The following is a 15,167-nucleotide window of genomic DNA, read 5'->3' as shown; positions in this document are numbered from 1 at the left end:
GAATGTGGGAAGAGTCTTTTGTGTTCAGGGGTCCACGGCCACGTAACAGGTGCTTAAAACTATTTGCTGAATGTAAATGAAAGTAGCTTTCCCTTCCTAAATTCCAATGTCTTCATCTAAAAGATGATCATGTCGTTGCCCATGTGCATGGCCATTAAAGAAACAAACAGAATTGAGGGTTTGCGTACGGGGCCATAACTTCCAACTCATTCTTAAAATTAAATGCTCACGCACACGCCACCTGATACCCTTTGTATGGTGTATCCTCTCGGAAAAGGGTGTCTTCAAAATGCCAACCTCATAATTTCTGAGTGAGGTTTATTACCAAGTAAGTTTCAGGTGCCTTGGGATTGCATCACGTCTTTCCAGTGGAATGTATTGTTGGGAGATAATTTATGGACATGAAATGACACCACTTTCATATAGTGAACGAGAGTTGAAGGGCGGGACCACATTGTTGAAGGTGCCCAGAGCAGATATTTCAGGAAAGGCAGGATGCTTTGGGCTGAGTCCCGCCCTCAACTGTCAGTACCAGCCAAAGCCTGGGCATCGCTGCCAGAGCTACAGACTCAGAAAGTTTCCCAGCAAACCATCTTGCGGGACTTGATTCCTTCAGAGTGCCCTCTAGAATTTGGCCAGCTGAAGGCAGACAGACTATTCTTGAAGGAAGCCTTCAAATTCTTGAAGTCAGTGGTGATCATCGTGGAATCCAAACAGAAGGACAGAGCTAAGTAAGCACAGACATTCGAAAACAAATAGAGGATATAGAGAGCAGGGATGATTCTGGGGCAAAGTGGGGAACACACGACAACAAGAAGACAAAAAAATTGAGGTTTTTGTAATCAGTTAAATTACTACAGTTATGAAAAAAAGCAAAGGTTAGAAAAAGAAAAATGAAAAATAAAAAAACTCCTTTACATTGTAAAAAGAAATCAAAACAGATGATATAAATATTTGTCTCTATTTCTTTTTTAAAAATTTTATTTATTTATTTGACAGAGAGATCACAAGCAGGCAGAGAGGCAGGCAGAGAGAGAGGAGGAAGCAGACTCCCTGCTGAGCAGAGAGCCCAATGCAGGGCTCGATCCCAGGACCCTGGGATCATGACCTGAGCCGTAGGCAGAGGCTTAACCCACTGAGCCACCCAGGCGCCCAGTCTCTGTTTCTGAACTGCTTTCAGATTCCTGATAGGATTTTTGGTGGGATTTTATTCTGAAATCCAAGTAAAAGATGACAGCAAATAGCAGAGTGCTTGCCTCAAAATGGTATGGAAATAAAATGTGAATGAGGATGATGGAAGTCAGTCTAATGGTAATAACTATAACAATATAGACACAATGCATTTCCCCATAAATGCAAATAATCTCAGGTTAAGAATAAATTGCAAGGGGCGCCTGGGTGGCTCTGTCAGTTGGGCGGCTGCCTTTGGCTTGGGTTATGACCCAGGGTCCTGGGATGGAGTCCCACATCAGGCTCCCTGCTCAGTGAAGAGCCTGCTTCTCGCTCTCCCTCTGCCTGCCATTCTGCCTGCTGTGCTCTCTCTCTATCAAATAAATAGATAAAATCTTAAAAAAAAAAAAAGAATAAATTTCAAGAACTACAGTTTATGAGAGAGACACACACACCAAATAAATATCTGGGGGGCATTTAACATGTTGCAGGAACATTATCTACCATGGTAGACGCCGATAGTCCCCTGCTCCCACAGAGCTTACAATTTAGGGGGAAATGAAACAAAATAGCTAAAAATAAGATGCCACGTTTAGATCATGCAGACTTAAACAGTGGAGAAGAAACAGTGGCAATGGTAATTATACAAAGTGGAATTTAAGGGGTATGTTTTAATGAGATACAGGAAGTATTAAACAATTACAAGAGTCATCATGAACAGGTAAATGATATGCACTAACCAACTGGGAAGCATAATACAAAAAGCAGGAATTCAGACATACGAGGAAACGAATAGACGGGAACGCAATTAGGGAAATTTACACTCTTCATTTTCTTCCCATGTCAGATCAAGTAGTTGAAAGTAAGGACGTGAACAATGTCCCTAGAAAGTTAGAATGAATAGATACAAAACTGATTTGCAAAGAAGAGTGCAGCTTACCAATACCCTTACAAAGAACATACCAGCTTTTCTAGTGCTGTTGACATATTGACAAAAACTGCGTAAAAAACAGGCACAAAGTCTCAACACATTAAGAGAATTAGCTGGCAGGTATGCGGACTGATCACAGTGTAACGAAAACAAAAATTGAACTTAAGCCTCAAGGTATCCATTCAGCGGCTTCCATCATGTAACTCTAACTGCTTTCTCTGTGGTCCGCTCCATTTTTGTTTTTCATGCCAATATGTCCAGGTCTTCCACAATATCCTCTACCCAGAATTTCCTTCCTGAATGCTCTGGGTGTTTTTAAACCTGATCCACGAGTTCTAGCCTTGACATCTCCGAGCTGGAGCAGAGGCCCCTGTGATGGGAGGCAAGAGGGCTTAGAGGGAAAGGCACCTGGCCAACACATCACTCCCTGCTCTTGGAAGCTGCACCGCCTGGAGAAACCACGCCTGATTGACACCCTTGGGAGAACATGAAGTTCTATGCCAACAAGACATTCTTCCTCCCTGGATCCAATTCTGTCTCAAAATCTCGGCATGCCAGTTGGAAAGGACCCAAGAAAGAAGTGAGCTGAGTTCCCATGTATCTTTTATATTAGTAATAAAATTTCCTGAGGATCTACTGTATCAGGGACTAGATAGTACTATTAGGATCTCTACCTATGGAAACATTACAGGACCGTACAGCTGGCTCCCTGTATCTCCCCTGTGCTCCCCAGACCTCCTCTCCATCCTCCTGCCTTCTCTTTCGGATTCTCAGCCCAAGAGTCTGCATCTGTGGCTTCCATTCTGTTTCCCTTTACCGAAGTTCTCAGCTCCATACAGCTACCTTGTCTGGGTAACTGCTCCCTCCTCTTGCCTTCCAAGCCTTGGATGGCAGCAGTTTCTCACCGCTGCTAATCTTGGGCAGCTGAGCAAGCCCTTCGTGTTTCTCTGCACCCTGCCCACACCTTTGTAAGCCGCATGGTTATCAAACCCTCCCCCAACCACTCAGTGTGAAGGTGCCACCTGTTTCCTGCTGGGACCCTGTTTCCTGCTGGGACACTGTTTCCTGCTGGGACCCTGTTCAGGGGTTGGTAGTGCCATCCCCATTTTGTGGTTGAGTAAACTGAGGTGGAGAGAGGTGAGAAAAGTTGCCCAAGGCCATGCATTTGGAAGGAACAAGCCTGAGATTCAAATCTGGACTGACCCATGCCAGCATATTGCTTTTTCTATTATTTCTAGCTTTTGTTGCAGTTGGTGGAGTCAGGCAGTGAGATGCTGGGAGCCTGTTTTGTTTTGGTCAAGGGACAAGAGGCAGGAGAAACAAGAAGGGCCACCAGGACAGCCTGTCGGATGAAATGGAGCCGAGGCAGACACGTGGTGGGGAGCAGTTGAGGTAGGTGGCCTATATTCGCTTAAAAAAAGACACCCATGTCATGCTCTATAGTTCCTATCGTCAAGAAGCTCACTCTATAACTAAGGAAACTGAGGCACAGAGGAGAGGCACGACCTTCCCTGAAGCCACCCCCCACTGAGCGGTGGGGCTGGTTAGGGATTCCAGTACCACGTGGAGCCAAAGCCCCTTAGAGTTTCAAGACATCCATCTAGGGGCACCTTCCCCGTCTGCTCTGGGAGCCAGCTGAGTCCAGAAACTTCCCTGTCATGTTGGTGATAGCACCAACAAACCTCAGTTTCACTATGGCGGAGTGCTGTCACGGCGGGCATTTAAAGCTCGGAACTGTAGACGCCTGCCCCAGGCCCCATGATCAGCAAGTTCAGGAGCCCATTCTGCAAACGAGAACGAAGGGCTCAGAGATTGTCCAAGACCCACGGATCCCAAAGGCAGCGGGGTGCTCCGGCCCTCCTCCCCACCCTGGCGTGCACTCCCAGGGCCCTCCCTGGGGGTGCGATCTTAGCCTTCTCCTTGAATTACAGACAAGCAACCACGGCTCACAGGGGCCACGTGGCTCGCTCGCAGCCGCGCAGCTTTGGTAGGCGTGTGACTCAGCTCGGGTCCGCGGTGCTCCCAGCGCCTTAGGATGGACCGCACTCGGCTGCCCCCCAAGAACAACGGGCGCTCATTACAGTCCTGCTCCCTGGCCAGCTCCAGACCCGGGGACGCGGGGTAAGGTGAGGTCCGGGAATCCGCATTCTCCACCAGCGTTCGCACGCCCACCTCCACCCCGTCCCTCGCTCCAGGTGATCCTTAGGATCTGGCCAGATCGGGAAGCAGCCACAGCTGGTCGACCCCGCGGCTAAGTCCACTGCCGGCTCCCGGGGCGGGGCCAGGTGCGCCAGGTGCGGCCGGGCGCGCAGCTCCGCCCCAGGGGCGGGGCCCCACCTGCGGCGGGCTGGTAGGCGGCTACCTGGTAACCTGGGCCCGGCCCTGGAGGTTTGGGCGCGCGCAGCCAGTCCCGGCCACGCCGGGGACCGAGGGACGCGGGCAGGGGCGGCCGCCGGCGGACTGGAGGCTGAGCGAGGGGCCTCCGCCTGGTCACCATGGTCGAAAGACGCTTCTCTCAGTTCCTGCAGAAACTCCCCTTCTCGGGCGCGGGCCACCTGTACGAGCCCCTGGAGAGGAGCGAGTTAGAAATCTTGGTGAGTCCGGGCGACCCGGCGCGGGCCGTGCGACTTGACCCTCCGCCCCACCGCACCCCGCCGCACCCCACCCTCCGCCGGGACCCCTCCCGCAGCTCGCCCTCCTGCCCCAGGCTCTAGAAAGATCTCTGCAGGAACGCCAGCTCCTGTTTCTGCTCTGAGCCGGGCTCGCGCCATTTAAGCCTCTTAGGACAGACAGCCCATTTTGTGGATTTGATACTGAGGCAGAGAGAGGTTACATGTGCCCCTTAAGACGCACCCAGTTAGCGAACGACCCAGCCGGGAACTTCACCTCGGTTTCTCTGGCTCCGGAGAATGTAAATTCCTAGGTCTCTGCACTCAGGCTGCTGCATGGATTTTTTGTTGCGGGGGGGGGGGGGGGGGGGAAGTGATGTAAAAAAAACAAAAACACCTGGGGAAAATGTTTTAGCCACGGTAGTAATAATAATGGTGGAATTAGGGTAAAGAGCAGCCAGACCTCCCAGCTTTGCTTCCCATGTCTGCAGCGCAGTTTTGAAAAGCACTCAGGTTTGTATGTTGACTTAGCAACCTCCAGGGGACCCTCTAGGATAAATCAACAGAGGGGAGGGGAGGGGAGGGGAGGGGTTTCCCAGTGGCTGAACTGACACAGCTGTCCAAAAAAGCCCTTCCACTTGGGGAAGCCCGGGTCAGTGGATGACCCGGTGACTTTCTCCATAAATTTGTAGGAGTCTAAGCTTCGCACCTCGCAGGCTACAAGAGAGGAGAGCGCTGAGTTCCTGCAAAAGCCTCTCGGGGGCATTGCACTTTTTTTTCTTTTCAGCCTAATCAGTCATTCAAAAATAAAATTCCTGAAATAGTGCCTTGGGCATGCTCAGGGGAACACGGCCATCTGACCTCCCAGTTAAATTTACTTTTTAATGGAAAAGAGCAGATGGAAAAACTCAATTTAAATTATTGAATTTTCCTCCCAAAGAATGACAACAGTCAAAATGGTTTTGTGGTATGATTCCTAAATATTTGTGCATTAAATAAATAGTATTTTCTATGTGAAGGTTAGCACGAGAAGTCCGGTGCCGGGGCTGTAGGGCCGCAGGGCTGTGTAACTAGCACTTCTCCCGTCGTCTCTGTGTTTCTGAAGGGACATGTGGGTTCAACATGGCTTGTAGAGTTTGATTCTTTTGCTGAGATTGATTTCTCTACCCACATGTCGTGCCCTGGGTTCTGCTGAAGGAGTGTGAAGTCCGTTTGCCAATATTGTTGCCTTTTCCGCGTGACTCTCTCTTCTGGTTTTTGCATCATGCTGGGTATTTTTCAAACACTCCTGATGTGTGGTTATGATTAGATTTAATAGGATGTCCAGGTGTGCTGGGTATGGGGGTCATGTAACATGACTAGAGATGCTGGGGTGAGTTTGACATTGGCACCAAAGTGCACTTCTTTCCTCCAGATCTCTTCCGAGGGGTACTCAAGGGTATGACGGGTCCTCAACCTATCCGTAGGTGTGTGTGTGGGGGGGTTCACCTACCTGGTCGAGGACCTGGATGTTCTCGGTGGCACCCTGAAGGGTGGGTGATGGGTGACGTCACGGTGGGGAGTGGAGGGGAGACTGGCGACTCAGGTCCCCAGCAGCAAAGGCTCGATGAGAAACAAAATGTCCTATCTCTTAAAAAAAAAAATGTCCTATCTCTGAAGGGTCCTGGTACAAACCAAAGAGATTGCACTGAAAGGAGCTGGGGGGGGGGGGCGATGGGGTGGGGATAAGGGGAACCTGTTTCCCACCAGCTCAGCTTAGAGCCTGAACCTCCTTCGCTCTCACACTTCCTTCCCCCATTTGAACCCTCTTTTGCCGAGATAAATGGAAAACAGTCAAGTGTGCTCACAGCGATCATTTCTACGAGAGTTGTAACTCTCTCTTATGAGCACATGTTGTACGCGGTGTTCTGGGCAGCCTCTGGGCAGCCTCTGAAACCCCTGCCGCTTTGCCCAGCCACCTCACTTATAACACTGTTTATTACTGAGAACTTGCTGTGTCTTCTTTCTGCTCTGTCTTCTGTCTCTCTGTGCCGAGGTCAATTTTATTATTATCATATCATCGATAAGGACAGGGAGGCTCACAGGTGGGGCCAGGCGCTGAGGATAGAGCTGGGTACAAAGTGAAGTTTGCGGGGGAGGCCCACAGATGACAGAGAAACCAAGAGATGTTTAATCGGAGATCTGGGCGGGGGAGGGGTCTGGGGTATGATGGGGACCAAGAAAGCAGAGTGGCCAGGCAGGGGACACGGGGGCCAGGGAGGACTGGGGCAGGGGACACGTGGGCCAGCATCGGAGGCTGGATCTGAGCACAGAGCTTATGGCTCTGAAAATGGCTCGTTCTCGCCGTGTTTCCAGTATCACCACAAGGAAGGGGTTTGAGAGATCCTCTTAATTCAACTACTGGGAAAAAAACCCCTTCTCTGTTTTAACCCGAATGGTGGGTGAGGAGAACGTTGGACCAGAAATTCCTGCTTCCCGAGGACTTGATGCCAACTCCAGGGAAGTTATCTTTGACCGGGGCTCCCCGTCTCTTAACCGCCTGGCGCTCCACCCTGTGCTGCCTTCCTGGTCGGTGAACTGATTCATCCTCCTCGGGCTTTCTGGGGTGAAGACGGGGTTCCAGCAGACTCACATAGTGGTCACCCATGCGTTCAGCCCAGGTTCACGGTAGAAGATGGACACACTCCCTGCTCTCCTGCTGGGCAGAGATGGGGACCAAATTCAGAGCATAGCCCTCACGAAGCCTCTGAGCTTTATCCCTGGAGCAACAGGGAGCTATTGGAAGGTGTAAATCAGGTCATGACGGTCATACACTCATTCACAGATGAGCCAAACATTAGGAATGAAACAAAACAGACACAATCAGATTTGCATTTTGAAGAGATCACACCTGGCACAGGAGGGACTTCTGAGACACACCCACACACAAATCCTTAGTGTTTCTCCAAATGTAGCGAGATAGGACTTCTTGAAGCTGTGTATTGCAACCTTCCAGTGTTGCCAAATTATTTGTATCAAAAGGTAACTTAAAGAAGTGTAGACATAAAACTTGCAATAAATGTGGCTGTGCGTGTATAATGCAACTCAAAAGAGCCACTAACTTTCTATTAAAATCATAAAGGACAAATGTAGCAACTAAATTTTGACATGACCAGTGACATTTTTTTTTAAACGTTTCCTTTTTTTTTTTTTTAAGATTTTATTTATTTAATTGACAGAGAGCGTAAGTAAGCAGAGTGGCAGGCAGAGGGAGAGAGAGAAGTAGGCTCTCTGCTGAGCAGAGAGCCCAGTGTGGGGCTCGATCCCAGGAGCCTGAGATCATGACCTGAGCCACTGGCAGAGGCTTTAACCCACGGAGCCACCCAGGCGCCCGGCTTCTAGGCTTTTACGCATGCTTTCTCAATCTCTCTCGGATCATTCACTCTTGGGGAAACCACCTGCTGAGCCATGAGGCAGCTCTGTAAACAGGCCCACAAAGTAAGGGGCCTGCATACAACCACTAAGAAGGAGTTTGGAAGTGAATCCTTCCCCCTTCCACACTGTAAGCCTTCAGATGAGACCACAGCCCCAGGCAACAGCTGAACAACAACCTTATGAGAGATCAGATCCCGGAGCCCCCAGCTGAGATGCACAGATTTCTGACCAGCAGAAACTGTGTGATGATCGTTTGTTGTTTTAAGCCACTGCATTTTGCAGTAATTTGTTACACGGCAATAGATAATACAACCATTCAACATCAGTGGTTGAGGTCCTGGGATGGAGGCCCGCATCGGGCTCTTTGCTCGGCAGGGAGCCTGCTTCCCCCTCTCTCTCTGCCTGATCTCTCTCTGCCAAATAAAAAAATAAAATCTTAAAAAAAAAAAAAAAGCCTAGAAGCCACAGGCTTTTTATAACCCAATGCTGGAAGTGCGGTCTTATCTCTTCTGCCATGTTCTGTTCGTCATAAGTGAGTCTAGGGGCTCGTGATTGGCTCAGTCGGTAGAACATGCAACTCTTGATCTTGGGGTCATGAGTTTGAGCGCCACGTTGGGTGTAGACATTACTGAAATAAATAAAACTTAAAAGAAAAAAAAGAAGTGAGTCTAGATCTAGCCCATGCTTGGGGCTGGGGTGGAGGTTTGGATCACACAAGTGCATGAAAATCAAGAGGCAGGGATGCTTGGGGGTAGAGGCTGCCAGTGGTGGAAAGGAATAGTTTCTCCCATGAGCTCAGTCACATAAAAAGCAGAACCACACCTGGTGCGTCGTCTGCCCAATAGTTATCTTTTTCCTACTGTTTTCATTACTCTTGAACTCTAGTCTTTATTTAGGCTCCTCTTGAATTTTGATTTTGATAATGCTTATGCTGAGAATGTCTCTTTACAGGTATGTGTACAAAAGGGCATTTAAATATGTCAAGAGTTGGTTTGCTAGTGTAGGATAATCAGCCTCTTAAGCAAAAGGGACAGGAAGCGACCTGTGAATGTCAGTGTTCAAGGCTGTCATTGGGTAATGGTAGAATTGGCTTGTGAACTTGAAGGCAAAGTGAGCATTGGGCATTGTGGGGAAAATATTCTTTCCTTGGTATTGGCTACTACGCCTGGCGCTTATCAGCCACGGCAAGTACTTCTGTTTGCAGACTGGAATCATGTCGGGCCCCCCCTTGCGACGTGACTACACTGAGTGGACTTGGGATACTGTGTGCCGTGTGATGCTTCCATTCTCCTGCCCAGTTTTCCTCCCTGAGCCGCTGAGAACCTTTCATCCCTGCAGGGGGTCACGTGACGGTTGTCACAAATACACAGGTTGGCCCTAGTATCACGTAACAGTGCTTTGTTAAAAATTGGCCCCCAGAAGATCTATGTTAACTAAGGAAATTGTTGAGGCGCATAGTTCCAGTTCAGAAGTTCTTAGAAAACTGGGGGCTCTGGAGAACGTGTCCAAAGATGCCATCTTAGAAATCCTGTCCTAAATCCCAGTGTCATGAGCCTTGTTTTTAACAGCAGCAGATCCCAACACCCCAGAGCTCCTCAGGGGAAGGAACTAGAAGGCTCGTAGATAGCTGTCCTCTCATTCTGTCTTCACATGGTCTTTTCTCCATGTGGATGTGTCCAAATGTCCTCTTCTTAGTAGGATACCAGTCATCCTGGCTTGAGGCCCGTCCTAATGATTTCATCTTTACTTAGTCACCTCTTTGAAGGGCTAACCTCCAAACGCAGTCACAGTCTGAGGTGCTGAGGGTTAGCACTTCAACATAGGAATTTTGGAGAGTTACGGGTCAGCCCATAGCACTATTTTCCTTAGAGAATCTTGAAGGGTATTGGTGGGGAGGGGCTGTGGGCCATGATGGGAGAAAATATAATCTTCTGTAGGGGTTACAGACACTCTTGGAGTTGTGTTATTAGCCTCGCCGTCTGCCCTAAGTCCCTAGGTAGGGTATGGATGGACTGTGTTCTCACAACTCCGCCATCTTCCCACCCATCTTCCCATTGGTTGGGAACAGAGCCCAGCAAAACACGCGTTGGCCCAACTTGAAACTCAAGTACACAAAGGGGAAGAAGTGCTTCAAGATTCCGGAGTCCCTGAGCAAAGGAAGACTTGAGTGATCTGGAGCAAAGGCAGGCACTACCTGTAATCATTCTTTATATTTCAAACCACTGAAACCAAACCACCACGCTAATCAGATCTGGTTATTTCACAGCTGACCCCAGGATTATGCCATGTACTCCTCAAGTACCTCTTGTCTTTGCCTCTCCAGCAAGACTGAACTTGGGGGTCCTTGTGGGTAGGGGAAAGAATACAGACCTGGGAGACCCTTCCCAACCAGGAGGCATTGGTTAGGGCTCAGAATGGGACCAGAAACCCAGAGTTCCAGCCTGGGGCCAATTATTCATGGCAACGCAAATTAAGCATATTTCAAATGTCCTTGCCAGAAAGTGGAGACCTTTATGGTAAGAGTCAGTGAAAGTGTTGGATTCCCTTTCTGACTTCCAGAAAGTGACAGCATTTTTTATTAAGAATCGGTCACTGTCTTAGGTCACGTGGGTGGCTCAGTTGGTTGAGCGACTGCCTTGGGCTTTGATTCCAGGGTCTTGGGATCGAGCCCCCCATGGGGCTCCTTGCTCATTGGGAGGTCTGCTTCTCCCCCTCCCCCTGCTCATGCTCTCTTTCTCTTAAAAAAAAAAAAAAAGAATCTGACTTGGGTCGAGGCTGCGGCCCTGTGCCCAGAGAAGAGCTCAGTGGTGGGGGCAGGACCTGCTCCATCATGTGTGGGGTCCAGTGCAAAAGGAAAATGTGGGGGAAATGACCAAGAATTTCCAGAAAGACAGCAGACATCACGTGCAGCCTGCCCCCTTCTGAGCACGGCCATAGGGCTGCCCCCCTGGGGGTCCCTGGACATAAGTCAGACATGCCAACAAGTGCTTAGTTTGGTCTCCCCTTTTCATCCCCCACACAGACCCCTCATCTGGCTGTCCCCTACTTTTGTCCATTCATTCTGTAGATCAGCTGTTCTCCAGATGCAGTCTGGTACCAGCAATCTGAGTCTTAAGCCCTTGGTGGGGTCTCATGCTCACTTGAGTTTGAGAACCACCCTCTGCACAGTTAGCTTCTCCATTCCTTGGACAGGCATCCTCCTGTTCGCCAGACCCTTTTGGAGGCACTGAAGACAAAATAGCAAAACACTGACCTCCCAAATGGAGCTTACAGTCTGGTGGAACAGACACACGGTTCTCAAATAATTTTAGTAGTATGTGTAGAATGACAAATTGAGATAAGCCCCGTGAAGGAAAGCACGTGTAGGATGGGGGCTGGACCTAGCCTGTGTATGGGGGAACGTGGGGACTTTACTGCTGCAGTCTGGGTGTAATTCAGGGAGACTTCCTGGAGGAGGTGGCAGGGCTTTGGAGCGCTGAGGCTTGCACTCACGCTGTCACAGATTTTCCCAAGGGAAGGTGGCCTCCCTCCTCTCATCTGGGAGGTACCTGATGCCCAGGGGGTTTCTGCAGAGTTCTCATTCTCCAGTTTCAGGAATCCCCTCCCTTGCAGTCATCCCCCTCTCTGTTTCTTCCTCCCCCACATTCCAGCACTGAAATGTGAGTGATAGTTTTGCCCTCTTTGGTCATTGAAACACGCCAGTATTCGTTGTTGTTCTTTGACTATCGTTTATGACCCAGGAGCTGTACACATTTTCCTTTCCTTCCCTCCCTCCTTTTCCTTTTTAAGCTGCCCCCCCTCCCCCGGAAGCCACAGTAAAAATACATACAATAGGAGATGCGTCCTCCACTGGCCACTTGTTTGCTCCCAGTTTCCTCCTCAGTGGGGGGGTGGGGGTGAGGGGTGGAGGAAGGTTTGTATCTAATCAGTTTGCAGTAAACTGACGACTGTCTGAGGTTTGCTCGGAGTCCTGGCCCCTCTGCTATGCAGTTCCTGAGAGGCTGGGTGAGGAGCCCTGACACCTGACCGCTGACACCGCAGCCCAGGCTCCCTGCAAGCAGATTCTGTTCCACCACTTGCCAGCGGTGAGCCCCCAAGCAAATTCCTTAGTTTTCTGCGCAACAGGGCATTCACTCACTGCAGCGATCTGCTGTGGAATGGAACGATTGAGTTTGTGTAAAGCATTTAGGGCAGCCCCCATCTCTGTAATTATTCCTTATATACCATTATGTAGTGTCTCTTTAAAAAAAAAACAGACATAAAATTGTACTGTGCACGCCAGCTGCAACCCCTCCAGCCTCTCCGTGCCCCTGCCGCCTACGCAGATGGAGAACATTCTTAAGTGGGTACCAACCAGTTTCTACGGAACCCACCCACTCCTGCTGGGCATTTAGATGGCTTCCTTCTCTTTTCCTTTTTTTTTTTTCTCCAGTTTTTAGCAGAATGTTCCAGGGAATATCTATGGGTGCACCATATTATTTTGAATCCTTACAAAACCCCCTGCAGAAATCTGAGGTTTGCCCGGGGCCAGGCCGATGTCCCAGGAGCTGGGACCGCAGTCAGCCCGCGTGTGCTGGATGCTGGCGTTCTGCCGGCTCCTGCCTGTCTGCTTTCTCCTCCGTAAAGTGACTGACCTCCCGTCGTAGCTATAGTAAGTATTTCATGGACAGTCATGTGCAGGCTGCGTTAACACCCCATTTCTCGTATCTTTTCACTAGGCTTCCAGCATCTGGGCGTGGTCCGTGCCCCAGTTGATTACTTCCTCATCTTCTCTTTGTGTCACTCTCTCCTTTCTTCCTTGCTGTTCTGGGGGGAGGGAGGGCTGCCCTCTGCGAGCTTGCTTATTCATTCATTTGTTCATTCATTCATTCATCTTATTATGAACTTGCGTGTTCCTGCCATATATATATATATATATATATATATATATATATATATGCACCGATTCCGTCCCATCCCGTGAGTACCACCATCTTGGTGCCGCCTCCTTCTAGACCCTTCTCTCCCTCCGCCAGTGAGAGTGGTGGTGTGTTTACTTATTGCACAATCGAGTTGCCCATACCCAGCCTCTCCTCTTCCTCCTGGTGGCTCCCGGTCACGTTGGCCACCACCTCACTCAGGCAGCTCCTCCTTGGGGTCCCCGACCACACTGGCCATCCCTGCAAAAGGAGTGTGCCCCGCGTGTCTCGTTCTGTCCTGTGGGTAGTGTCTGGTGGGGTGGGGTCACACCACCGTCCCGCACACGCGGATCGCCAGCGCTGCTGAGATAGAACTGCAGGCGCCGGGGAAGACCCCTGGAACCCGGGTCGCCCTGAGGCTGGAACTTCAGAGCCCTGTCCCCGCAGTCCAGGGTGTGGGGATATGATGATTCCCGTCTTCCGGAGAAGGCAGCCTCAGAGAAGTCAAGGGCCTGGCGGACCGTAGCACAGCCAGCAGCTGGGGGAAGCAGACAAGAGCCCGATCAGTGGGTCGGCGGCCAGGCAGCACGCCCTCTGCCCAGCTGACTCAGGGTTGTTCCCCCTTAACGTGAAAGGGTCCTGGGCGGTCCGTGGGGTTACCTGCCTCCCTCCTTCCCCATGTCCGCCTGCCTCTGCTCCGAGCATCCCAGGGGGCTTGTCCTCCTCACTTGCCTGAGCATCTGCGTCGTCTTGGACTCTCCAGCACTTCTTCCGCCTCGAAGCCCCCTCCCCTCCTTCACAGGCTCTGCTCCCCGACCCCCAGTCTTGGTCCGCACCACCTTCCCCTTTGAATCAGCAGTTCAAACTGGCAACTCAAGATGTGAGAAGATGGAAAAGGGAGTATGTTAGGAGTCCCTGGCCACCTCTGTCTTCTTGCCACCCTCTTCCCAGCCCAAAAGGCAATGAACCCTGGTTTCCTTTCCCTTTTTGCTCTCCGTAGGCTAACTTAGTACTCTTTGACCCTTTCTCTTGTTAACGGGACCGCCACTTGGGAAAACGGCCTGGCAGTGTCCAGCATCACTCCAGGCACGTGTGCGGATGGTCCAGCATCCCACCCGGGGGGAAGGAGGCTGTGCGCCTGCTTACAGACAGGCTTTGGGTGGAAGTGTTACGTGTAACAGGCCAAACCAGACACAACCGAAATGCCCACCCACATGCGGTAGTTAAGTGAGGTGTGGCATGTCAGATCCGGGGCATGCCTGCCATGCGGCAGAGCACCAAGAGAGGATGCGTTACGATTTCCCGTCCCTGTCGTTCGTGGAGCAACACAGGTGTGTCCCGCTGCGGTAACTGTGGGCAGCAGGAGACAGACCCAGAGGACATTTGTATGATTTGTGTTTGTTTCTGTGGTGGCCCAAAATAAATCCCCGTGGATAGAAACCCAAATGTGGCTCATCGTCCGAGGGGCCGAGGACAGAGAGTGGGCACGGGGCAGCCTTCCGAGTACCACAGAGGCTCTCCCCTGCATTGGCGTGGGAGGGACGTGTCACTCGGATGTCCACACGTAAGAGAAGGCATCCAGGTGTGTATTTGATATTTGTGCACACGACTGCATGGAGGTCACACTTTTTCCCGTACAGATAAATAAAAAGCTTTCGGCAGCTGGTTTTACCTGCAGGACAGTGTTTTGGGGACACGGGTTTCTGGTAGTTGGCTGTTGTCGCAGGACTGCCGTGGACGACTTTGAGCAGGCACTGCCCCGCAGTTGACAAGTCGGAAGAAGAGTAAAAGGAACTTGCTAGCACGGGGCGGTTTTAGACTCTGAGATGGCCAGCTCGCCTTCCGAAAGCTCTGTCCCCCTTCCCGGCCCCGCAGGCGCCACTTGCCCCTACCCCGAGAGACAGGGGGAGGCTGGCGCCCTCGGGCGTGGGTTTGATTCTCTTTTGACATGTCACGGTTACTGCCTCCTTTCTGGGAACTCTTGGTTCATATCCTTTGTCCATTCTGTGGAAAGAGGACCTGGTGGTCTTTTACTCCTTGGTGAATCAGAGCTGTTGGTTTGTGTGCAGAATTATTCCTCGTCAGGGTTAGGAACTGCAGGCACCTTCCCCAGCCCAGTGTTCGTCCTCGGAAGGCAACCCCATT

At 50.6% G+C, this 15,167-nt stretch overlaps 1 protein-coding gene across 2 annotated transcripts in view; it reads left to right on the top strand.

The window, feature by feature from the left end:
• Window positions 1–4,452: 4,452 nt before the first annotated feature.
• ATP2C2 (ATPase secretory pathway Ca2+ transporting 2) overlaps window positions 4,453–15,167 on the top strand; it is a 58,633-nt gene continuing 47,918 nt past the window's right edge. The window contains exon 1 of one of the 2 annotated variants that reach the window (XM_045989482.1): window positions 4,453–4,695. In XM_045989482.1, the coding sequence (XP_045845438.1) occupies window positions 4,597–4,695 (99 nt within the window). In that variant the 5' untranslated portion in view covers window positions 4,453–4,596. The remainder of the gene's footprint in view (window positions 4,696–15,167) is intronic. The other variant, XM_045989481.1, reaches the window with a different exon arrangement.

This window comes from Meles meles, chromosome 19 (genome assembly GCF_922984935.1).
Source record: "Meles meles chromosome 19, mMelMel3.1 paternal haplotype, whole genome shotgun sequence".
In the NCBI taxonomy this organism is placed as follows: domain Eukaryota; kingdom Metazoa; phylum Chordata; class Mammalia; order Carnivora; family Mustelidae; genus Meles; species Meles meles.
The sequence above is the reverse complement of the archived record's forward strand: the minus strand, read 5'-3'. Positions and strand labels throughout refer to the sequence as shown.